Source organism: Camelus dromedarius, chromosome X, assembly GCF_036321535.1.
Source record: "Camelus dromedarius isolate mCamDro1 chromosome X, mCamDro1.pat, whole genome shotgun sequence".
Taxonomy (NCBI): Eukaryota; Metazoa; Chordata; class Mammalia; order Artiodactyla; family Camelidae; genus Camelus; species Camelus dromedarius.
In genome coordinates, this window is record NC_087472.1 from 15135938 (window position 1) to 15159807 (window position 23870).

Sequence of the window (23870 nt, forward strand, 5' to 3'; positions counted from 1 at the left end):
TTAAGGAATGGCCTGAGGATAGTCATCAGGTACATGAAGGACATTTCATTTTTAATATAGAAAGGACCAAATACTTCTTTTACTGATAGGAGACAGACCTAGAATAAATGGTTTTAAATTACGTGAGATACTTGAGTTATACAAAAGAATGAATTTCTCAACCGTGAAGAGTGTTATATAATATTGGTCTTGTTTTAGGTTGCTTGGGTAGAAACGCAATTTCTTGATATATTTTAAAGTAAGACAGGCAAAAATCTCTTACATGGCTTGTAGGTAATCTTGCTTAAGGGGAAGAAAAGTGAACTAAATGACCTTCTCAATTCTCTCTGTTGTTAAGAGTCTGCGATACTTGACACAGGTACCAATTAGAACAGTAACTATCTGATGCAGATACTCCTAATGATCTCACCACCTAGTTTCATCCAACAAGAGTATGTGCTTCAAATATACTCCTCTCAAGTGCTTCCTTAAACAAAATGGAAACAGCGATGAGAGCTCATAATTTTACTTGGAAATTTGCATTTCTTGGCTAGATGGCTGGAGAATAAGAGTATATGGTACAGATGTGGTATCTCTATATATGGCTTCAAGAGAAACTAGAAACCATTCTGGAAAAATATGTATCTGTCTTAAATGCAAAAACAGAGCTTCAAATTATAAAAACCTTAGTACGCTGGCAAATGTTTTTTGGTCCATCTTGGTGCTGAAATGTGGTGTAAAAGAGATGAATGTATATGTCCATGTGGAATGGCTTCCCTCCCTTTATCCTCGTGGCTGACATGAAAACCCTGGAAAATGGTCTATGGCATCAAGAACACAGAAACGTGCCACCTGTATATCCTGCTCTACTCTGACTTCCCATCCTCTCAAGACGCTGACTCATCTGGCCACTTACTTACGTTCAGCTCAAACCCCAGCCTCTTCTGTCTATACTTTTCATTGGGGCAAGTGAGAATTTCTGGAGCCAGCACGAGATACAGACTGGAACCTGTCTTAAATGTACCCACGGACCAGCGCCCCTGTTTTTGATTATTTTCAGTGGGTGTTCATGACCTACTTCTCACCTAGAAATCTGGATGAACAGAAGCCAGGGAAAATAGGCTCAAAGGATAAAATGCCTTAAAAAGTCAATTAGGGAAGGTGATTATCTAGTTTATATGTAGTTTATCTACTTACATGAAGCTCTTTTTTTCTCCCTTTCTATTAGATTTATGAACCTTTTATTGCATAGACAAATCTACACAGGGAAAAGTGAAAAAAAGAAAACTGAAATCTAGAATTTTGGTTACTTGATAGTACTTTATGTAAAATGACATAATGGGAGGGGCAAAACTAAAGGCTAAAAGGAGACTTAAAAATTATTTCAAAATTAAACCTATAAATGCTACTCTAGTCCTAGCCCCTATGTAAGTTATTTAAATCCCAGCATTTTAAGAGAAGGAAAGGGAGAAAACCATATACCCAGGCTCAAAAGTTCTCTCCTTCTGCCACTATTCCTCAGTGACAGATGCCCACAGTCTCAAAAGGGCCTCAAAACACCTTTCCTTAAGGTAACGCTTTCTATCTTTTAGAGCACTGCTTAGTTATGCAACATCACTGTTTAGTAAGTAGTGATACAGCATTATCCATTTACTGTTGGTGAAAATACAAATAAGTTAATGACTTGTCTAAAGTTACATAGTGTCAGTGGCAGAGTTACTGAGAAACAGGCCTCATGACTTCCCAGCCGAGCATGCTTTTCATTAGCCCACAACAATATGAGCAGCATCTTATTGTTACTTACAAACAATAACTATAATGGTAGCTACTATTTATCAAGTCTTAACCATGTGCCAGGCACCATGCTAAGCCCTATAAAGTCTCTTTTAATTCTTACAGGATCCCTGGGAGGCAAGTGCTGTTGTTATCTCCTTCTGGCAGGTGAAGGAAACATGGTCTAGAGAAGTAAATACCTTGCCAAGGGTCACCCACCTAGTCAGTGACAGAGCTGGGGTTCAAATCTAAGTCTGTTACTATAGCTTGTGGTCTTAAGCCCCAATATTGTCTTACTCCCTAGATCGAGTAACAATATTTAGTTATTTATAACTCACTACACTTGTGGGAAAAAAATTAACTCTCTACACCACACCATTAAAAATTAAACAAAACAATTTATAACAATGAAATCTGTACAAAATTCTGATGCTTTGTGCACAAACAGGTCCAAATAAATTAAATCTCCATTGAATTTAGCAAACTGCCAGCTGTATGCTGCTGCTTCGTATAAAACTAGGCATTGGATTTGTTAATAACACAGTAACATTAGGGACCAAAACTGCTCCTGTTCTGACTAGAGCAACCATGTTAAGTAACAAGAATGCTAACAAGTCAGGACATAGAAGCAGTTTCCAGGAATATTCATAATGCCAAGAAATAAATAATGAGGTGATCAGGTTTACAGTACAACGAGTTTCAAGTAAATAGTATTCTTTCTTTGTATCTGAATTTGTTTTTAAGGATTAGGAAATAAAAACATAGTGTTCTGGTTCTCTAAACTCGGCAAGCCACAGTAACATGAAGAAATCTAAAGCCACCATTTTTTAAATCAGATTTTTTTTTAATGGAGCATTCTATTGCTATCTACAGTTTTGGGGTGGGGAAGATAAACATTTTCACAGCTAAGGTCTCACTACAGCAAAACCTGACTTCTGAATACTCATTTGTGCCAATTCTGATTCTAGGGTTCGAGACTATTTATCCTAAAAGAAATCTCAAATGTTATCTTTGAACTTCTTCATATTGTTCCCCCCCCAATACTAGAAAATGGACTACTTTCCAAAACAGATTGTTCCTGATATCAAAATGATAGCTCCCCCATCCCACCAGATTCTTTGTGAAATGAGATTACTCAGTGTGTAAGAACATAGATATATGTTCTGCCAAATCCATCTTTAAAATAATGAAACACTTGAGAGTGAAGCTACTGAAGGTATTTACAGATGTAACTTCAATAAAGATCTCAGAGGGAAAAAATAACCAAATGAAAAGAAACTGTTTCAATGTAAACCATAATGTATCAAATACCAAGTGAGATGATACTACTTTTCCAACACAGCAATACAGTATCTTGCCAATCTGGTTACTTGGTAGTGAAGGCAACTGCAGGAACATTAGCATAGCTTCAGAAAAACTGTAAAATTCAGCAAAGTTATCCAAAGTCATAAATGCTGTGTTACATAGCTGAACCATGGTAAAATACACTGTTCAGCAACTGCTAACATTTTCCTGTTGAAAGGGTTCTGTCCCTATCTTCCTTTGTAATGATCACAATTACTTTATCATGGAAGATGAAAACATATCAAATTTAATTATGAAAATATACCTGAATGAAGACTTTAGTACATGAGACACTCAAATTAAGCAAACTGATTGTTTTCTAAGTCAACACAGCCTCCAAGATTTTAATTCTTTTTGAAAAGAAAAAAAATTTGAATAATATAAATATGATTCATTCCTTTTTTGTTGAGTGGCAAATAAGTTAAACCCAACCTTGCAATTTGCTGATTTTGGGGAACAACTAAGACTGCAATAAAAAAATGACACTCAGTTAATAATGCAATACACTCTAAAATAAGCAATTTCCTCTTTAATGAGCTTAAAGTAAGTTTTATTCTCAAGAGGCAGAAATACCAACTTACCAGCTTCGTGCCTCTTTTAATTTCCTTTTGGACATCTTCAATAGAAAATCCACCAAGACTTTCGTTATCAGAGTGTGATGATACCAAAGCAGATGAAAAGAGCTATAAATTACATTTAAAAAAAATTAAGGTTCACATATAAAGAAATTACAGAGAAACAGTGAATAAGATGTCAAATTTAAAAGGAAATATTCGAGTAAAACTGGCGTAGCATTAGTGAGAAACCATTTCTTAGAAATTTAACTGGTTTTTTCTTTTCTTTCTTTCTTTCTTTCTTTTTTTTTTAAGTATTCAGGAGTATTCATTGTTAAGCCTCTTATGGTTTCAGGTCTCTTGGTTGCTGCCCATATACTTACCATGCACTTATGGTGTGCTGCCACCTTCTGGTTTTCAGATATTAGTAACTGTCCACATTCCTTGTCTCTATTTGACTTACAAAAGCCACATTTGCGCTGTCTTGTAGGCCCTTTTTTCTGTTCAACTGAGCTTGACATGATTTTTAAATTGCCTTTAGAATGCCACTTTATGCCTCAAGAAATGCTACAGAGAACAAGAAGGGCAACAAAATGGTTAATTTTGTTTTAAAATCAGTTTACGCAGTCATGTAAGTTGTTTAATATGTGACCTAAGTTTTAATATATGAATCTTAAAATAGCTATTTAGTATAGACATATTAATATTGAGACCTAAGATGCCTCTGTAATTAAAAAAATATGTATTATGTATGCATAAACACAAGTTAATGAAGTAACTGAGAAAAATCAAACTGCTCTCAAATTAGGGGATATCTGAAATAATTAGAACTAGCTCTGCATAGATAAATAAAACATGTACAATGTGTGATATTAAAATAATCATCTGCTGATATAATTAATGAAAAACATTTTTCATGTTTAGCTAGGTGCCCCTTCCAGGAGACAGAATTATATATCTAAAAGCAGTGCAAAAACTACTCAGAGAACTACACATTATCCTGAGTGAACAGAATTCTGTAATTGTACTATTCCATAAAGCTCACATATTGACAATCCAACAACAAAGAAATGAATTTACACAACCATGATTTTGGAACATTTTTAAAATCTGAATTATTTTCAAGTTAAAAAGATCATATATACGTCTTTATTAAATTTTGCTATTGTAATCCTTTTGTAAGTAAAGAAAAAAATTAAGCTTTATAACAGTCTGTTCAAAAATGCAGGCTTTAGGTACCATTTATTTCTAAAAACAAACTATACTATCTGAGATTTACTCCAAAAGTCTGCTTATTAAAGTTACAAACTGACACTGTTCTAAATGCAGTAACTTTCATACTTAAATTAGTAATACTGTATAAAGAAAGGAAAATTTTTCTGAATGAGTCTTAAATTAGTCAAATTATAATTATAGGTAGTATAGTCAAACAAAAAAGGGAAGAAAAGCTCTAACATGGAAGGTTTCAGATTGAGATCATCAATCTCAACGTGGATTCTTCAGAAGAATCTAAACAAATGTAATTCCGCTATTTGATTTGTGTAGTTTTCCCAAATCAACAGAACTAAGCAGCTCAGGACCCAGGCTGCCACAGCACACACTTCAGTCAATAAAATCTCATTTTTTTTGTCTTAAAATTTACAACATTTTTTCATTTCCCCACATATTTGAACATTTTCATAATACTATGTTGAAAAAATTGGTCTCACTAACACTACATTGGAGCCTTCTCAGAAGCACTTGTTCACCAGCAGGAACAGCAGCAGCTGGATGCCAGCAAGGGGTTAGCTGCAAACCATTCAGTGCTTTACAATATAAAAATGCAGATGCTTAAAATTTAACATGAAGCCACAAAGAAGCAGGTCTTCACATCAATGTATATCTAGGTTTTTCTTTTTAGTGAAACTTCAAAGGCCCTGTCAGTCTACGTTGATAGGTTTAACAAACTCTTAATGCTATCTACAATTTTAAATACCTCACTTTTCCAAATGGCATCGGATACTTTACAACAGTACTGTATTCATAGCACTGGCTATAAACCGTGAAACTGATTGAAAACAGGCAGCAAATACTTTTAGGATTAAAGAAAAAAAAAAAAGAACATAACAGAGAAACAAAAGAAACAAAAGGGGAAGTGTGTTTGCATTTGCTCAGGCAAATATGTGTTCAGTTGCTTTATCAAGAATATAGCTGCCAAAATCTTTAGAATTAAATATGCAAAACGTCAAAATTCATAAATAGCACCAAAATTTGCTATTTGACTTCTAAATTAGCTTTCTTTACTACTATGCAATGAACAGTAAGCACTCTGAAACCACTGTAATGTATTCAGCAGTTCTCCCGGTCATCCTTGGCCAGTTGAAAGGATGGCACATTACGAACCCCATCTAAATGGGCATCTTTAATATGTAATTTGGTACGACCCTCACATAATCTATAAAACCAGCTTAAAATAAAGTAAATTCCTAGATTAGAAAATCACTTTTTATTCTTGAAATTAATTCTGAAAATGGTGTCCCCCAAATTTTATCCATATTGAATTCTGCCTCTTTCCATTTATAAACAGGTAAATTTCTCATCCTAATTTTCAGAACCTACCTTTCTACATATCAAAAATCTCAAAATCTAAAAGAGAAAAAAAGGTACATTCTGTTTTGCATTAAAAAATATTCTAGTGTATTTTTTCTGTAATCAGTTTGAATATAATTTGTAAAGTGAACAGAAACACACACAAAAGTGCACCAAATCAATTAAAAACTTTCCCCAATGTGCGATGACTAAATGGATTTTTCCACTAAAATTCAAATAATGCATCTGTGCATATCTTGCTAATTTTTTTTACAGCCTCCTTGTAAAACATGAAGTGGAGAACATCATGGAAACAATGACTCCTAGCAAAAATGTCTTTATCATAAAAATACAGATTTTTTTCTAATGCTGTCACATTTGTGTTCTCTACTTAAGGAGAATAAGGGCATTCCAAGGACCAGTATTAAGGTGTTCATAATGATCCACACAGTACATGGCATTTTAATTTTAGCCTCAAAGGTTTGTCAGGGCACGCAGGGATCAAACTTTCATGCTTTCGCCCAACAATAAAACCCTTTCCTTAAAAGAAACGTAACATTATGGATAATGTTATAAAGTAGAAATACAGAGGCAAGGATAACAGCGTGAGAAACATAATTTAAATGTCTGAAAAAACAGAAAAGCCCAATTAGTTAGGCTAAAGCAATCAACGCATTTCTGATTTTCCAAGATGCTGTAAAGCACCAAGGTGGAAATAACCTGAAACATCAAGGAGAGCATTCAAGAACCAACTCATTCAATGTCTGGTTATCTGAAAGACCATTTTCACAGAAAAACAAAACAAAACAAAACAAAAAAACCTGCAGTTCCGGAAGATCCAATTCCACACGCAAGCAAGTCAAAATATACAGATCAAAATATATAAACATGATCCAAGAAGCAGTATTTCTGTCAGGAAAGTTACACTGGGGAGAAATAAACGAATGAGAGATGAACCGGAAGGGCTCCTGAATTTGGTTGCACGATATTATTACATGCTTCGCACTGCTTTTTGCGGTTATTCAAAAGGAAACTGAAGGAATTTTCCAGTTGTTTCAAACCCAAGGGTAGAGAAAGAATTTGAACTGTATGAATAAGACCTGATATTATGTAGGAAGCCGGTAAAATTCAAAGGCTTTTCAAAAATAAAGGATTTTTCAACTTCCACGCAGAATATCGAAACGAACAAATTTCAAAAGAATGCCGTGCTGTTCGTCCATATAATAAAGGATGGTACACATAACGTACCGGATCCTCTCCGTTATTTATTCCTTAATACACACTAGACTCCAAGATCTCCCTCTAATCAAGCGCTAGATAAACTCGCAAAAACTATCTTCCTCTAAAACACTTTAGCAGGTTCCTTTCGGCCGTAAAGTCAGGGTCCCCTAATTGTCCTTTTCCAATCCTCCAGGATCCAGGAAAATATCACCCTACCACTTTCTTGAACCCTCCTCCCCCCCAGGAGTTCGCCCTCTAGTAGTCTTCGTTCCCTATCTCAGTTTCACCCCTAATTCCCCCCACCCCGGAGTTTTTCCTCATTCCTTAAGGCTAACCTTCTTGCCATCCTATCAATCCTTCCTCTTACTCTTCCCAAACTGGGAGTCTCCCTCCTTCCCAAATATGTCCTAAGCGATGGCAAAGACTAAAAATTCCCAGTATTTTTTCCTCCTTAAATGTTGCGCCCCCTCCCCCGAAGTCTAGGCAGAAGCCTAACCTCTCCCTTGGCTCCTCCGAAGCACTTTTCTCAGCAGCCTCTTTGCCAAGCGCCTTCAATGAACGGCGCTTCTGGGGTCCCTGACAATAAAGCGAGACCACCAAGAGTCCCCCTTAACAACGGGCAGGGGCGGCGGCCTGGCCACCGCCATCCTCCTTGTCTTCTCCCGCCGGGCAGAGAACGAGGGGCCCCAGGGTACCGTGGGGACTCACCGGCAGGGCCCAGAGGCGAACGGCAGAGGACAAGTGCCAATGAGGGGAAAGAGAAAGAAGTCGGTCTCGGTTCTCCAGCAGCGCCTGGGAGCGGGGCTCTGTCGCCGGAGGTTGTTTCCTTTCATTCGAGGAGAGACGGGCTCGCGGAGCGCCCTTACGTCGCCCCCCTCGCACGCAACGACTCACTGAGCGTTAATACGTCTCGAGCGCGCCGCGGGCTCTGATTCGCTGCAGCGAGGGGGCAGCTGGAGCCGCAGACACGACGCATGTGCAGAAGCCACCCCCGGTACGGATCGGGGCGGCAGGCTCCGCCTTCTGCTCGCGCGCGTACCTTCTATTCTCCCGTCCGCGGCTCAGCCAAGTGTTTGGGGGCAGGATCCGAGGAGATAGAGAAAGAGATTCAAAGATATCGCTGTGGGTTGGGCGGAGAAGGGGCTGGGTTGGGACTAGAAACCGTTGGCCAGGGGCCCTGGGTAACCAGTTTTTAACAGTGATTCAAGTGGGTAGGCCTTATCCCTTGCACTTGTTCACCGAGGCCTTTTCACATCCATTATTTCATTGTACTCTCGTGGCATCCCTTTGAGGTCCTCCGTTCTCTCGTTTTACTGCCAGGAAAGACTGAGAAGCTCGGAGTGGAGTCAGTCGGCCTGGATTTCAATCTTTGGGGGAATCATTTTCACCTCTGTGCCTTACATTTGTGTCTTTAAAATGGGGATAAAATAGTATCTCACGGGTTTATTTGTGAGGAAGAAATGAGATAATGCAAGCAAACCGTGTATCAGCGTCCCTGGCATATAACAGGCCCTCTAAAAATTCTGAGGTTATCATAATCAGAAAAGATAAGTTATTTTCTTCGTAATTCTCACAGGTAAACCCGACACCTAAACTGAGCGCTTTCCTCTTTGATGTATGAAGCCAGACTGCTGGGGTTTGAATCTCAGATCCCCCACTTCTAGCTCTATGACCTTGAGCACGTTGCATTACTTCTCTGTTCCTCAGTTTCAAAACATCCAAAATGGAGATCACAATGGTATCCATCTCATAGGGTTATTAAGAGAAATGAGTTAATATATGTAAGTCACATGGAATAATGCTTCCGCACATAGTATGCCCAATGTAAGGGTCAGCTTTTGTTATTTTCTACTGGGCTCCCAGACTGCAAGCCAGTGGTTTTTAATAAAAATAAAAAAAAAAGCCGTAACAAACCAATTACATTTTAAAGATGCCCTTCAAATAGCTATTTTTTTTCTGTTTAAAAAAAGAGGGGGGAGGGGGAGCCGTGGATTTCCATTGTTTTGATCCACTGCTGTTTCTCTGCTGTTTCATCATGTTTTTTTTTTTTTTTTGCCTGCAATGTCAACATTAAATTGTAATCTCCAAGAAAACAGTAACCATGTTTGACGTAACAGTAACCATGTTTGATGTAACATTGTATCCCACACAAACAGGTACCTATTAGGGGGAAAATGCAGGCATTTCGCTGTACGGGACTCTTAGCCCTTTCACCCAGGCCCTGTACCCGCAAAAGGGAGTGGCTGGAGATTTACATACGCAGATCCAGAATGTGTATTCCAAATATTTAACTGTGTGTTTGAAAAGCGCCCCACTTTCCGCCAGCATCATTTTCCACCAGCTTTACACACTGATATCAGGATGAGACTGATGATCGTGTAAGTGACAAAATATAGTGCCCGTGCAGTATGTCATTCTTTAAGATTTCCTCTCAAATCCCCACATTTTGCTGTCTTTTATTCATTCTTTCATCTATGCATTCATTCCAACAAAATTTGATTCAGTGAACATCTGCACAACTACTAAGTCCCAAACCCAAGAGAGACATAGATCATCTCAATCCCTGACCTTGAGCTCATGGTCTAAAGAGAGAGACAGACAAGCAAACAAACACAGTATGATGTGATAAATGCTATATTAGGTGTATGCCTGCTACAGACATCCTCTGCCTATTATGTACAAAGCGTTATGCTAAGGTACAACACAACAGTGAATAAGACACAGCCTTTGCTCTCAACTGTTTACAGTCTAACAGGGAAAAGACAAATAGCTATGATAGGAGATGTACTGCACCAAGTGCCTGTAAAGGTGGAAAGGAAGTGTGGGGAGAGTTCAAGAGAGGAAGTGATCTGTGACTCCAGTTAGTTTCGGGCCCCAGGTTTGATTGCCAGTTCCAGTTAGCATGACTGATGCAACCTGTTATTTCAAGGACTATGGAAAGGAATCAGACTGTGATAACGTGCTCTTAACAATGCCTGAGGATATAGCCTCAAATCTCTTAATCTCTTCTTAATTCACCAGTACACTCCCACCAACACTCTTTTCCTTTCACTTTTTCTTCAGACTCTAGATCCAGCTTTTTGTATCACATTCTCAGCAAAGGCCTTAATTTCCTGACTTATTTAGAGTAGGGCCATCTGAGCTAAGCTACTTTATCTTGTACACCTATCCTCTCTGGCTTCCCTTCAAGATTCAGAGAAAGAATGTCCTTCCTGCTTTTTAAAGCTAAAGCTGTGGTTTTAATCACATCTTTTCTGGAGAGGAGCTGATTCCCTCCTTACTCTCACCCCCAGCATCATCAATTGCCTGCTCTCATTCACCTTCAGACACATAGGATCCCTCTACCTTCACTGCTAGACTGTGTTCTTTGCTCCCAGTTGCTCTCCAATCATTCACTGAGTAGGCATTTGCAGATATTTTCTGTATGCCAGGTATTATGCCAGACACGGGACATTTGAAAAAGAGTAAGACACAGCTCCTACCTTCAAGGAATTCTCAGTCTAACGAGAAAGAAAAACAGGTATTTCTAATGAGAAAGAAAAACAGAATTTCAGTACAATAGGTGGAATGCTATAATAGAATTACATACCATAAAGACTGATGGACTCTGTCCAGCGGAGCAGGAAATACATCCCTGGGGAGGAAATGTTTTGAGTTGTCTTAAGAGACCGGTCCAGGCCCAGAAAAATCTGGATCCCATCTTCATGACTTTTCTCCATCTTCATTCTTGACACCTCTGTGACATTTGACATTTTAGGCCATTTACTTGTTCTTAAAACTTTCATCTTCCTTGTCTCATAACATGGCCTCTGACTCTGACTCTCTGGTTGCAACTTCAGTCTCTTTTGTAGGTTTCCCTTCTCCTCACTTTATAATGCAGACTTCTCCCTAGACGGAGTCCTAGACCCTCTGCTGGTCTATTGTTATTCCTGCCCAGCCGATCTCAAACTTTAGAAGTGAGAATTACCTGGGGAGCTTGTTAAAAATGCAGATTTTTCGGCGCCACCTCCTGGGGATTCTCAAGTTTGGGTCCAAGAATCTGCCTTATTAAACTGACCAGATATTCTGATGCAGATCTGGTGAGGACCACACATTAAGAAACGGCCCTCCGTTCTTTTTTGCAGAATCGATACAATCTCTTGACTTTCACTAGCCTGTAAACATCCATTTAGCAACTGCAACTGCTCTGCTTAGATCAGCCCTGTACTTGAGCTGAAATCACTGTCTAGTACAAGCAAATTCATCCTCTCCAGTGACTAAAAGGTAATTTTCCCTCATCTTCAGTATTTTCGTGTAAGATAATGCTAGTACTTCTGCTCCTGCCTAAATCAAAGGCTAAATTCACCTACGTGCCTGTCACCTCCCTTCTAGCTATAATCAACACCAGTGCATTATACATTCATTCATTCAGTGGAGACTGATCATCTACTATGTGTTAGATAAATATGGGTATGGTCCATCTCGATGTGGTGGGGGAGGCAGACCTTAACGAAGTAATCACATAAACCAACGTAAAATTAAAATTATGACAAATTTTGCACTAGTAGTGCAAAAAGAAGCAAAGGTTATTTATATGAAACTGAAGTCGGCTTGCATATTGTATATTTAATTTTGTATTTCTTATTTTTTATTATTCTTGGGGCTTTTTAGGGGGAGACGTAATTAGATTTATTTATTTTTAGAGGCGGGACTAGGGATTGAACCCAGGACCTCGTACATGCTAAGCATGCCCTCTACCACTTGAGTTATATCCTCCCCCCTCTTTATTTTTAAAGTGGATGGATTAAGCGTTTTAATGTTTCTTCGGGGGGGGGGGAACCCAGAATACTATTTATTTGTGTGAGATGCTGCATAAGAGTCAGAAGACCTGGGTTTGAATTGCTGGCCCACCACTAACTAGTAGAGTTACCTCAGGATATTCGTTTGACTTCTCTGAGCCTCAGTCAAATGAGATTAATAGTAGTTGCAAAGTTATTATGGGGCACAAGGACAGATAATGATTTACGTGAATGTTCTTGCCCCAGCAAAGATGAAAGATAGTTATTTTTTAACGTAACCCTTAGCTTCCACATCATCTGACTGATCTACCTGCTAGTGTAGTCTCCCAGCATTTGCCCCTCTCCTCTTCTACTTAGTTTTTGTTGTTGTTTATTTTTTATCTTCCACTTAGTGTATTGATGGGTTTTATAACATTCTTAACTCTGTCTACCCTATGAAGCTACTCTGGTACCTAACTGAGGAGCTGAGAACCTTGGTAGATTTTGTTGTTGATGTCTTTCTTGTATTTAGCAATTTGAAGCTGGGTACGGAGAATGAGGAACAGAAAAGAGAGTAGAAAATGGAGAGCGGGGAAGAGAATGTAATGAAGAATGGAGAGAAGTGTAATTGGAATAGAATGATATCATGTCAAGAATTTGTTAATAATACTGCAGCCCCAGCCTGACCCCAGTGATTCTGGCATAGATATGAAAGGGGGCCTAGCAACTATATTTTTAGTAAGCTTCCCAAGTAAGACTGTGATAGATACAAAATTTGAGAACAACTGACCTACAGCCATCAAGCTGAAAACAAGGGGAAAAACTTACCACTTGGGCATTTCGTCACTTATAGCTGAGTGTCCAAGAGACTTCATTCTGATAAATATCATTCTTAGGCGTAATTGTTAGTGAGGACACTTGCTTATAAATGGCTTTGCCATTGGGTCCCAGGTGGCCTTAAGTATCTTTGTCCCTTTCGGCCCTATTTTGGCTGTTTGTTATAAAACATGATCAGATAGGTCTACACTAATCTCATATATTATAATAGTAAGTCTAAAAACTAGAAGAATTATATATGGATAAGATTTGTGAGGAGCTAATATTCACAATGAGATATAGTCTGTACTGCAAAAACCAAGTGGCCTGGACACCAGTCCTTGTTTCAGGTTAACTTCTCAGTGCCTTCATTTCCTCATCTGTAAACTAAGGATGATGGAAGTAACTTTCTTAAGGATTTTTTTTTTTTTTGAGGATTGCATGCGAGAATCCACATCCAGCACCTTGCACAGCTCCTGTCCCACAGAGCTGAATACACACTAGCTACAAGGGCTAGCTTTATAGGCAGCAATATGGAGTATTCCACATAAAAGTAGCTATCGTGTCTCCAGTTTTCCCAATAAATGGAGTAGAGAGACAAAAGACCTTTGTTTTTGTTTGGTTTTTATTTCTGCTGTTCTTGCTTCCTAAAACTCCTTTGACAGCTTTCCTGGGCTAGCTAGGACCTTCAAAATTCCATTCAGGTGTCAGTCTTTAGCTTCCCAGAATCTTTACTTAACCTTTGATTGGGCAAAGCTCCTCTCCTCTGCTTCCGTAGCATCCTGGCCAGACCGCTACCTTATTTACCGTGTTATATTGAAACTATATGTACTTCTGGCTCTCCCACTAGACAGTGAGCTCTTTGAGAGAAAAGACCACGTCTTAATCTTTTTTCTACCCTTTGGCATCTAGCACAGTGCTTGCCTAATAAGTGTTTGCTGAACTTTCTCAAAGGAACATGCCAGGGAGCCAATAGTTCCTTCTGTTGGATGGCTTTTTCCTAAGACTGCTGTCTTGTAGTCTGGGCCTTGGCTCCTGTACCTCTCTGCTGCACTTAGAGTCGTGCAATGCAATTTAGCAATTAATTATATACTGTATACACTCTGTTATTCTCTAATTGTTTCACATGTTAATCCCCCACTTATTTCCTCTTTCCTCAGGCATTAAGAGAAGAGATGACTATGAATTGAAAGTGGATCTTCTAGCTGTAAGCCACGCCCAGTTGTCAATCAGCTCTGCTTATTGAGTGCTCAGGGTATCTTGAATGCTACTATTAATCACCAGAGGTGAATGCAAATGAAAAAGTAGCATAATTTAAGACTAAGGCCTAGAACAGTTAGGCACTCAGTACTTGCTTAATGAACGAGTGATTTAGTGAAAAAACACTAGTGTACTTGGTTAGGCTGGAAATTAGGAGCCCTGGATTCTAGTCAGATCTTTACCACTTCATTTTGAACTTGAAAAGTCACTTCATCTTTCTGGGACACACTTTCATGTTCTAAAACACATGATGAAATCGAACGAGATTATTTTTAAGGTCTCTTCCAATTTTAATACGCAATTCTTCCTCCCAATAGCCTGAAACTCCTCAAGAATAAACACAGTAGATACTGCTTATCTTCTCCATGGCACCTAGCACAGTGCTGCGCACACAAGAGGATTTGAGAAATACTTCAAGTCAGAGCCATCATCCTCCATAGTCACCCTTCACCAGAACTAAAAAAAAAAAAAAAAAAGTGCAACCAATGGACACCAAGTGCATCATGAAACATGCCTCATCTCTAAAAATGGGACCTAAAAGAAAAGTGAGAGAAATCTCTTCTAATTGTTGCATTTCAAAACCTATTAAAACATTTGGCTCCAGTTGACAATCAAGTGATTTCTTTAATTCAAGTGAAAACTTGAGTGCATGCAGCGTACAGTTGCAGCTTGATCTTAAGCCCTGTTCTCTCTCTTCCTTCGTAATCATCCCTACCCATCACTTTATTTACACCCACTGGGATTGATAGCACACTCTTTTATCTTTCTAGCCAACATCTCTCCTCTGAATTCTAGGACCCTATATCCAGCTGCCTATTTGAAATTGCTTATTCATCTCAAAGGTGTCACAAACTCAGTTTGTGTGAAACAGGGCTTCTGATCTCGTCTCCCTGCAAACCTGGTACTGGTCCACTGTTTGCTAACTCACTGAATGGCACCTCCATCCACCCAGTTCCTCAGGTCAGAGATGGAGGAGTGCTCCTTGATGCCATCTTGTATTTCACTCTGTCATTAATCATGGCAATTTTGACTCCTAGTTGTCTCTAAAATCAGTCCACTTTTGTTATCACCACTGTCTCCACCCTCTCTAACCTGGACCACTCCACCAGTTTACTGATTTGCCTATCTGATTCAGTTTTTCCCTCTTCCAATATAATCTCTACCCTCCCGCAAGTGTCATCAATTCATTTACTCATCAAAAAATATTTATTAAGTGCCTACAATGTGCCAAACACAGGGGATACAGTAGTGAACAAAATAAACAAAAATCCCTTTTGTTATGGAGTTTACATTTTTGTAAGAGAGAAAGATACACTAAAACTAAAATGTAGAATACAGAATATGGGAGATTTATTTCTAGCATGATAAATTAACAAGGTTAAGAAAACTTCTCCCCTAAAAGCAACTATAAAGCTAGATAAAACTATCAAAAACAACCCTTTCAGTGCTTTGGAAAGCTACCCAGAGCATAACAGGGTGACCAATTACCCTGATTTCCTTGGTGCCATCCCAGTTTTAGCACTGAATTTCCTACAGCCCAGGAAACTCTTCCCCTGTATGCAAAAAGTCAGTTTTTAGCAGTGGTTGCTCACTTTTGAGGGAAAGGTACCAAACCTATACTGTGGCTCCCAAAACGGGGGCTGAAAGCAATGTTGTTGTTTTCAGTGTCCAATGAATATAGCATCGATTATCTATCCATAGTCGCTGTTGCTGTTTTTAACCCTGACTACTGATGTTGGCAACCAGGATTTGCTGTCACAATAACCGATCATTCACTTTTGCATCACTCAGCAGGATGCAACTTGTGAAGTTTGTAACCTAAGTACACCGCGGTCATGATTTGTAACATTCTGTCTTTGACTTTGCCTGTGGATTAACTGTTGTGATTTGTATGGAGAATGTGGTACTTTAGTTTTTAACATTATGAATATTGTGTTGAAAGTGTTCAGATAAAAAAGATGAGAGCAATTACAATATCAACTCCAGCTTGACCAAGAAATCACCCAAAAAGAAAGCTAAATAAATGACCATGTTATTTTGATGACATATGGATGGATACATACAGCTGGATTAGGGAGGTAAACAACCAAAGCAGAACATATTGGACAATAAGCCGAAAAGAATTTAAGACTGAGTATGGCAGAGAAAGGAATGTGTAAGCACATATGGAGACGGAATCTCACAAGTGATGAATAAAACAGGTAAGTGCTTATAAATCAATCAAAAGCTTTTGGTCTTTCAAGAGGACACTAATGTTCAGTGGAAATTGATGGCCACTGATTTACCCTAGGCGTACCTCAAGAACAAACATTCATTATTCTATCATTCTCTTCATTGCTCTTTGAATAAAGTTGCATTTCCTGATTCCAAGATAGCAACCAAAATGTCCTGTGAGTGAACAAAAGGGGAAATTTTGGCACAAGATGGGATGGCCTCTAACAGTGTGGAGTTGATTTTGTCAGATCTTACCAAGAATCATGCTTTCTACAGTAAATCAAGTGATCAAAGTGTCAAATCATGGCACCTGAAAAATGTGCCTCCTAGTTTTAGGTACTTTGATTTGAAAAAGAGAATTTCCAATCATCTTCTTGATTTCTTTGAAGATCATAATGAAACTGCAAAAAAACATAAAACAAAAGATTGTTGATATCTTATCTAACTGTAGTCATCATTCTGCAAATTCAGTAGACAGTGCCAATGTAAATTTTGCAAATCAGATGGCTTTAGAATTCAAAATAAAATGTCACCCAGTAAAGGGCAGTCAAATTAAACAGGACTTTCTCTGTTTCTTATGAAAACTCGAACTTATTTGGAATTCAATTTTGACTCCACAGTTTCAGTTACCTCTGTACTTTTTTCCCTGAGAATATTTTTCCTGAGAAAAAGAGGGTTCACTTATGATGACACCCAAAATGCTTCATGATGAGTAAAAATTATGGATATTTTGAGCATGGGTAAACCTACGTAATGAATTTATAGATGCAAAGCACCTGACTGGCAAACAGCTAGTCTACCAAAAGTAGCTTAAAGATACAAAGTGAATAAATGTATATTTTTGAAGAGCTGGAAACTAATTCCTGCAAGTCTAAAAACCTGATGTTTCTACTTAGTAAAATCTATGTATTCCACACTCAACACTTTTGCTGAGAAGATATTTTGCTGTTACAATTAAGTCTTTGATCAATTTTTGGTTAATTTTTGTATGTTAACCAAATATACAAAAAGGTATTCAAAAAGGTAGGTTTCAACTTATTCTTTTGCACGTGGATATCCAGGTGTCCTAACACCATTTGTTGAAAACACCATTCTTTCCATATTGAATTGTCTTGGCACTTTGGTTGAAAATCAATTGACCATAAATGTGAGAGTTTATTTCTGGACTCTCAATGCTTTCCCATTGATCAATATGTTTATTCTTATGCTAGCACCACACTGTCTTGATTATTATAGCTTTGCAGAAAGTTTTGAAATTAGGAACTGTGAATCCTCCAACTTTGTTCTTCCTTTGCAAGGTTATTTTGACTATTCTGGGTCCTTTGAATTTTCAGATGAATTTTAGGATAAACTTATCAAATTCTGCAACAAAACCAGCTGGAATCTTGATAAAAGATTGTGTTGAAGCTGAAGACCAATTTGGGGGAGTATTGCCATCTTAACAATATTGTCTTCTGATCTGTGAACATGGGATGGTTTTTAATATTTTAAGTCTTTAATTTCTTTCATCAATATTTTGCAGTTTTAAGTGTGCAAGTCAGCATGTCTTTTGTTAAAATTATTCCTAAGTATTTTATTCTTCCTGATGCTGTTGTAAATGAAATCATTTTCTTAATTTCCTTTTCGACTTGTTCATTGTTAATGTATGGAACTACAGGTGGTTTTTGTATATTGGTCCTGTGTGCACAGCCTTGTTGAACTCATTAATTAGGTCTAGTAGATTTTTAGTGTATTCCTTAGGATTTGCTATAAACAAGATCGTGTTATCTGCAAACAGAGATAACATTTACTTTTCCATTTCCAATCTGGATGCCTTTTTTTTTTTCTTGCAAAAGCCCTGGTTAGAAACACCAGGACAATATTGAATAGAAGAGATGTTGTTTAGGGCTACAAACTTACAAATAGTAAGTAAATAAATCCTGGAGATCTAATACACAGTATACTGAATATAGACAATAATATTGTATTAGAATCATCAAACTTGCTAAGAGACTAGATCTTAATTATTCCCACCACAAAAAAAGAAATGATAATTATGTGATGTGATAGAGGTGCTATCACTATAATGACAATCATATTACAAAATATAAATGTATCAAAACAAAATTCTGTACATCTTAAATTTACACAATGATATATGTCAAATATGTTTCAACCAAAAAATGTTGAATAGATGTGACTAGAGCAGACATCCATGTTTCATTCCTGATCTTAGGGGAAAAGCCTTCAATCACCATTAAGTATGATGTTAGTGTAGGTTTTTCAAAGATGTACTTCATCAGGTTGAAAAATTTTCCTTCAATTCTTAGTTTCTTGAGTATTTTTATCATTAAGGGATGGTGCATTTCATGAAATATTTTTTCTTCATCTATTGAGATGATCATGTGAGCTTTGTACTTTATTCTATTGGTGTGGTTGGTGTATTACAGTAATCGATTTTTGGATGTTAAAACAACGTTGGAATCCTAGGGTGACTCTCACTTGGTCATGGTGCGTAATCCTTTTCATATGTTGCTGGATTCAGTTTGCCAGTATCTTATTGAGGATTTTTGTTTCTATCGTCAAAAGAGATATGGGTCTTTAGTTTTCTCTTCTTACTATGCTTTTGTCTGATTTTGATGTCAGAGAAATACTGACCTCATAAAATGAGTTAGGAAGTGTTCCCTTCTCTTCTATTTTTTAGAAGAGCTTGTGAAAAAATCCTATAATTTTTTCTTTAAACATTTGGTAGAATTCGTCAGTGAAGCCTTTAAATCCTTAGGCTTTTTTTTTTTTTTTTGTAGGTAGTTTTAAAATTTCTAATTCAGTCTCTTTGTTTATTTTAGGTCTATGCAGATTTTTCTATTTCTTTTTCTGTCCAGCAAGGTAGTTTGTGTCTTTCTAGTAATTTGTCCATTTTATCTAAATTATCTAATTTTTTGGCATATAGTTTTTCATAGTATATGCTTATAATCCCTTTTATTTCTGCAAGGTCGGTAGTACTATCCTCTCTTTCATTCTTGTTTTTAGGAAATTGAGTCTTCTCTTTTTTTTCTTGGTTAGTATAGTTAAATGTTTTTTAATTTTCTTGAAGTTTTCAAAGAAACAACTTTTGGTTTCATTGATTTTTCTCTATTCTTTTTCTATTCTCTACTTTATTAATTTCCACTCTAATCTTTATTATTTCCTTCTGATCGCTTTGGGTTTAGTTTGTTCTTTTTTAGTTTCTTAAGGTGGAAAGTTAGGTTATTGATTTGAATCTTTTTTCTTTTTAAATGTAGGTGTTTACAGCTATATAATTCCCTCTAAACACTACTTTAGTTGCATCCCATACATTTTGGTATGTTGTGTCTACATTTTCATTCATCTCAAAGGATTCTGTAATTACTCTTGTGATTTCCGTTGTTTTTTTAGTAATTTGTTGTTTAATTTCCACATATTTGTGAATTTCCCAATTTTTATGTTATTAATTTCTAATTTCACTCCACTGTGATCAGATAACGTATTTGGTATGATTTTCAATTCTTTTAAATGTATTGAGGCTTATTATATTGCCTAATATACGGTCTGTCCTGGAGAATATTCCAGGTGCACTTGAGAAGAATGTGTATTCCGCTTTTGTTTTGTGTGTAGATCTATATTTATATCTATATATATTTCTATATATCTGTTAGCTCTAGTTGGTTTATAGTGTTTCTCAAGACTTCTGTTTTCTATATTTACCCCCATGTTCATTGTAGAGTGGTTTACAGTAACCAAGATATGGAAACAACCTAAGTACCCACCAATTGAATTGTGTGGGTCCACTTACACATACTACAGTAAGTACTACACAGTCCCTAGTTGGTTGAATCCACAGCTGTGGAATCATAGCTACAGGGCAACTGCACATATGGAGGGCTGACTATAAGTTATATTTGAATTTTTGACTGCCAAGGTCGGGGGGTTAGTGCCCCTTACTCCTATGTTGTTCAAGGGTCAGCTGTAATCTCATGTCTTTTATATTCCTCTATTCCTCCTTTACTACTTTCTTTTGCATTAAGTGGATATTTTTTTAGTGTAGCCATTTAATACTTTCAATGGTTTTTTAATTCTATTTTTAAAGTTACTTTCTTAGTAGTTGCTCTAGGGCTTCTCATATAAATCTGAACTTACTAGGATCTACTTCACATTTATACTAACTTAATTCCAGCGACATATAGAAGCACTCTGATAGAGCTCTGATCCCTCTTCCCCATTTTGTGCTATTATTGTTATACATGTTACATCGATGTATGTTACAAACCCAAACATACAATGTTGTACTGATTACTGTATATAACTTTATGTCTACTACAGAAGCTGAGAAAAGAAAAGAGGCAAAGTATATATTTAAAGAGTCTGTTACATTTACCTTCTTACTTACCATTTCTAGTTCTCTTCATTTGTTCCTGTGGATGTGAGCAACCACCTGGTATCATTCCCTGACTCCAATACAACTTACTCCCACCCACCTCCTTTGTGCTTTTATGGTCAAATGTATTGCATTTTTATCTGTTATAGGTACAGCAATACAATTATACACATATTGCTTAATATCATTGCTTTTTAAATTAATTAAGAGAAGAAAAGAGATGAAATATGAATTTGTATTGTCTTTTATAGTTACTTAATCACCTGTAGTGGGGCTCTTTGTTTTTTCACGTGGATTCAAATTACCATCTGGGGTCACTTGCTTTAAGTCTGAAGAACTTCCTTTAGTATTTCTTGTAAGGTGAGCCTGCTAGATTATATCCTAGGTGATAAAACAAAACAAATTTGATAGAAATGAAAATTTCTCTGACCATAACAGAATAAAACTAGAAATCAGTTCCAGAAAGACAGCAGCAACAGAAAACCTTCCAAGCACTTAGAAATTCAGCAATAGATTTCCGTATAATCCATGGGTCAAAGTGAAAATCTGAAGGTAAATTAGAAAGTATTTTCAATGTATTAAAATGAAAAATACAATATATCAAAATCTGTGGGATGTAGCTAAAGCAGTGCTAAAGGGGAAGTGCCTGGTCAAGTCTTTTCTCCACTTTTCTATAGGGTTGTCTGCCACCTTCATAATTATTTATGGGAATTTTTTATATGTTTTGGATAAAAGCAAGCCTTTTGTCAGTTATATAACATACAAATATCATTTCCCCCTTGGTGCCTTTAATGATTTGTAACAAATAACATGAAATTCAAAGTTCAGTGTCCATAAAGTTGTATTGGAACACAGGCACACATACTCCTTTACAATTTGTTTATTTTATGGTTAACGCCTTTTGGTCTTCTTAAAGAAATCATTACTTTTGCCAAGGTCATAAAGATAGTCTTTTCTGCTTTCTTGTAGAAGTTTTGTTGATGTATCATTCTCATTTAGATCCACAACACATCTTGGCTATTCTTGACCCTTTGCATTTCCATATAAATATTATAACCAATGTGTCAATTTCTTAATGGAATAAAAACAACTTATTGTGATTTTGATTACTATTACATTAAGTTTTTTGATCAATTTGGGGAGAAATGACATCTTTACCATATTGAGTCTTGTAATCCATAAACGTGGCATATCCCTCTATTTTTATGTCTTTTTTTGAATTTTCTCAATATTTTGTAGTTTTCAATTTAAAGCTCTTGGGCATCTTTTGTTAGATTTATTCCTAATTATTTGATGTTGTTTGATACTATTATAAATGGTATCTTTAAAAATTTCATTTCATATTTACTTGATGCTATTATATAGAAATACTTGATTATTGAAATATAAACTCTCTATTCAGTACAAACTTGTGGTTGCCAAGGGGGAGGGGGGTGGGAAGGGACAGACTGGGAATTAAAAAATTGTAGATACTGACTGGCATATGTAGAATAGATAAACAAGATTATACTGTGTAGCACAGGGAAATGTATACAAGATCTTGTGGTAGCTCGCAGCGAAAAAGAATGTGACAATGAATATATGTGTGTTCATGTATAACTGAGAAATTATGCTCTACACTGCAAATTGACACAACATTGTAAACTGACTATAACTCAATAAAAAAAGTTAAAAAAAGAATATATGTATGTTCATGTATAACTGAAAAATTGTCCTCTACATTGGAAATTGACACAACATTGTAAAATGACTATAACTCAATTAAAATTTTAAAAATTAAAAAATTAAAAATTAAAAAATTAAAAAACTATTCAGTAGCTTTGCTAAATTTCTTTATTAATTCTAATAGATTTTCTGTAGATTCTTCTAGATTTTTTTGGATGAAAACCATGTTGTTGTAAATAATGACAGTTTTATTTCTTCTTTTCGTACCATATATTCTTTATTGCTTTTTTCCTGTGCTATTTCTACTGGATCACAAGCTTTGTTGAATGGAAATGATGATAACAGACTTCCTTGCATCGGTCCTGATCTCAGGAAGAAAATTTTCAATAATTCAACATTAAACATTATGTTTGATATGGGTTTTTTTTTTAGTAGATACACTTTATAAGATTGAAAGTGTTCCTTTCTATTACTAATGTTCTATGAGTAGTTTTTTCTAATCATGAATGAATATTACATTTTTAAAGATTTGTTCTCCATCTAACAAGATGATAATTCCCACTGCGGTTGTAGATTTATCTATTTCATCTATTCCACCAATTTTTGGTTTTATCTGTTGTGGATGCGTATGACTTCAGAATTTGTGATATTTTCCTTGTTAATTGATTATTTTATTATTATGAAATATTCTTCTCTAACTCTGGTCAAGCTTTGTCTGGTATTAGTAAAGCTACATTGGCTTTCATGTGGTTAGTGTTTGCAGGATTTTTCTTTTTTCCATTCTTTTACTTTCAACTTATATTTAAGGTGTATCTTTTGTAAGCTGTATGTAGTTGAGTTTTTTTTTAATCCAGTCTGACAATTTTGACCTTTCAATGATATATTTAATCTATTTACTTTTCAAAAACAACTTTATTGAGATATAATTCATATACTACACAACTTACCCATTTAAACTGTACAATTCAATGGCTTTTAGTATATGCATAGAGTTGTGCAACCATTACCACAATCAATTTTAGAACATTTTTGTCACCAATCCATTCACTTTTAATGAAATTAGAAATATATTTAGGTTTTTAACCCCCACTTTTTTTCTTCTATTTGATTCAGCTGTTTTATGTTCCCTTCACTATCCTTTTTTGTTTTCTTTTAGATTAAACTTTGTTGTGGTTATTCAGATTCTTTTTCTTCTATTAGCTTGTTGGCTGTACATTTTTTTGTTGTTCTTTTAGTGGTTATTTTAGAGATTACACGTGCATTCTTGACTTATTGCAGCATAATACAAATTATTTCTTTTCCACTTTACCAATAATGTTATAATCCTAAAGTTCTTTAACTCCATTT

At 36.4% G+C, this 23870-nt stretch overlaps 1 protein-coding gene across 9 annotated transcripts in view; it reads right to left on the minus strand.

The window, feature by feature from the left end:
• The window catches only part of PHF6 (PHD finger protein 6), a 45279-nt gene extending 36956 nt beyond the window's left edge, over positions 1–8323 (minus strand). For 5 of the 9 annotated variants that reach the window (XM_031445906.2, XM_010989517.3, XM_064482660.1 and 2 more), the window contains exons 1-3: positions 8148–8323; positions 4034–4217; positions 3678–3779 (exon numbers count right to left, since the gene is read on the minus strand). In XM_031445906.2, the coding sequence (XP_031301766.1) occupies positions 3678–3779; positions 4034–4171 (240 nt within the window). In that variant the 5' untranslated portion in view covers positions 4172–4217; positions 8148–8323. The remainder of the gene's footprint in view (positions 1–3677; positions 3780–4033; positions 4218–8147) is intronic. The other 4 variants (XM_010989518.3, XM_031445907.2, XM_064482661.1 and 1 more) reach the window with 3 other exon arrangements.
• Positions 8324–23870: the final 15547 nt, after the last annotated feature.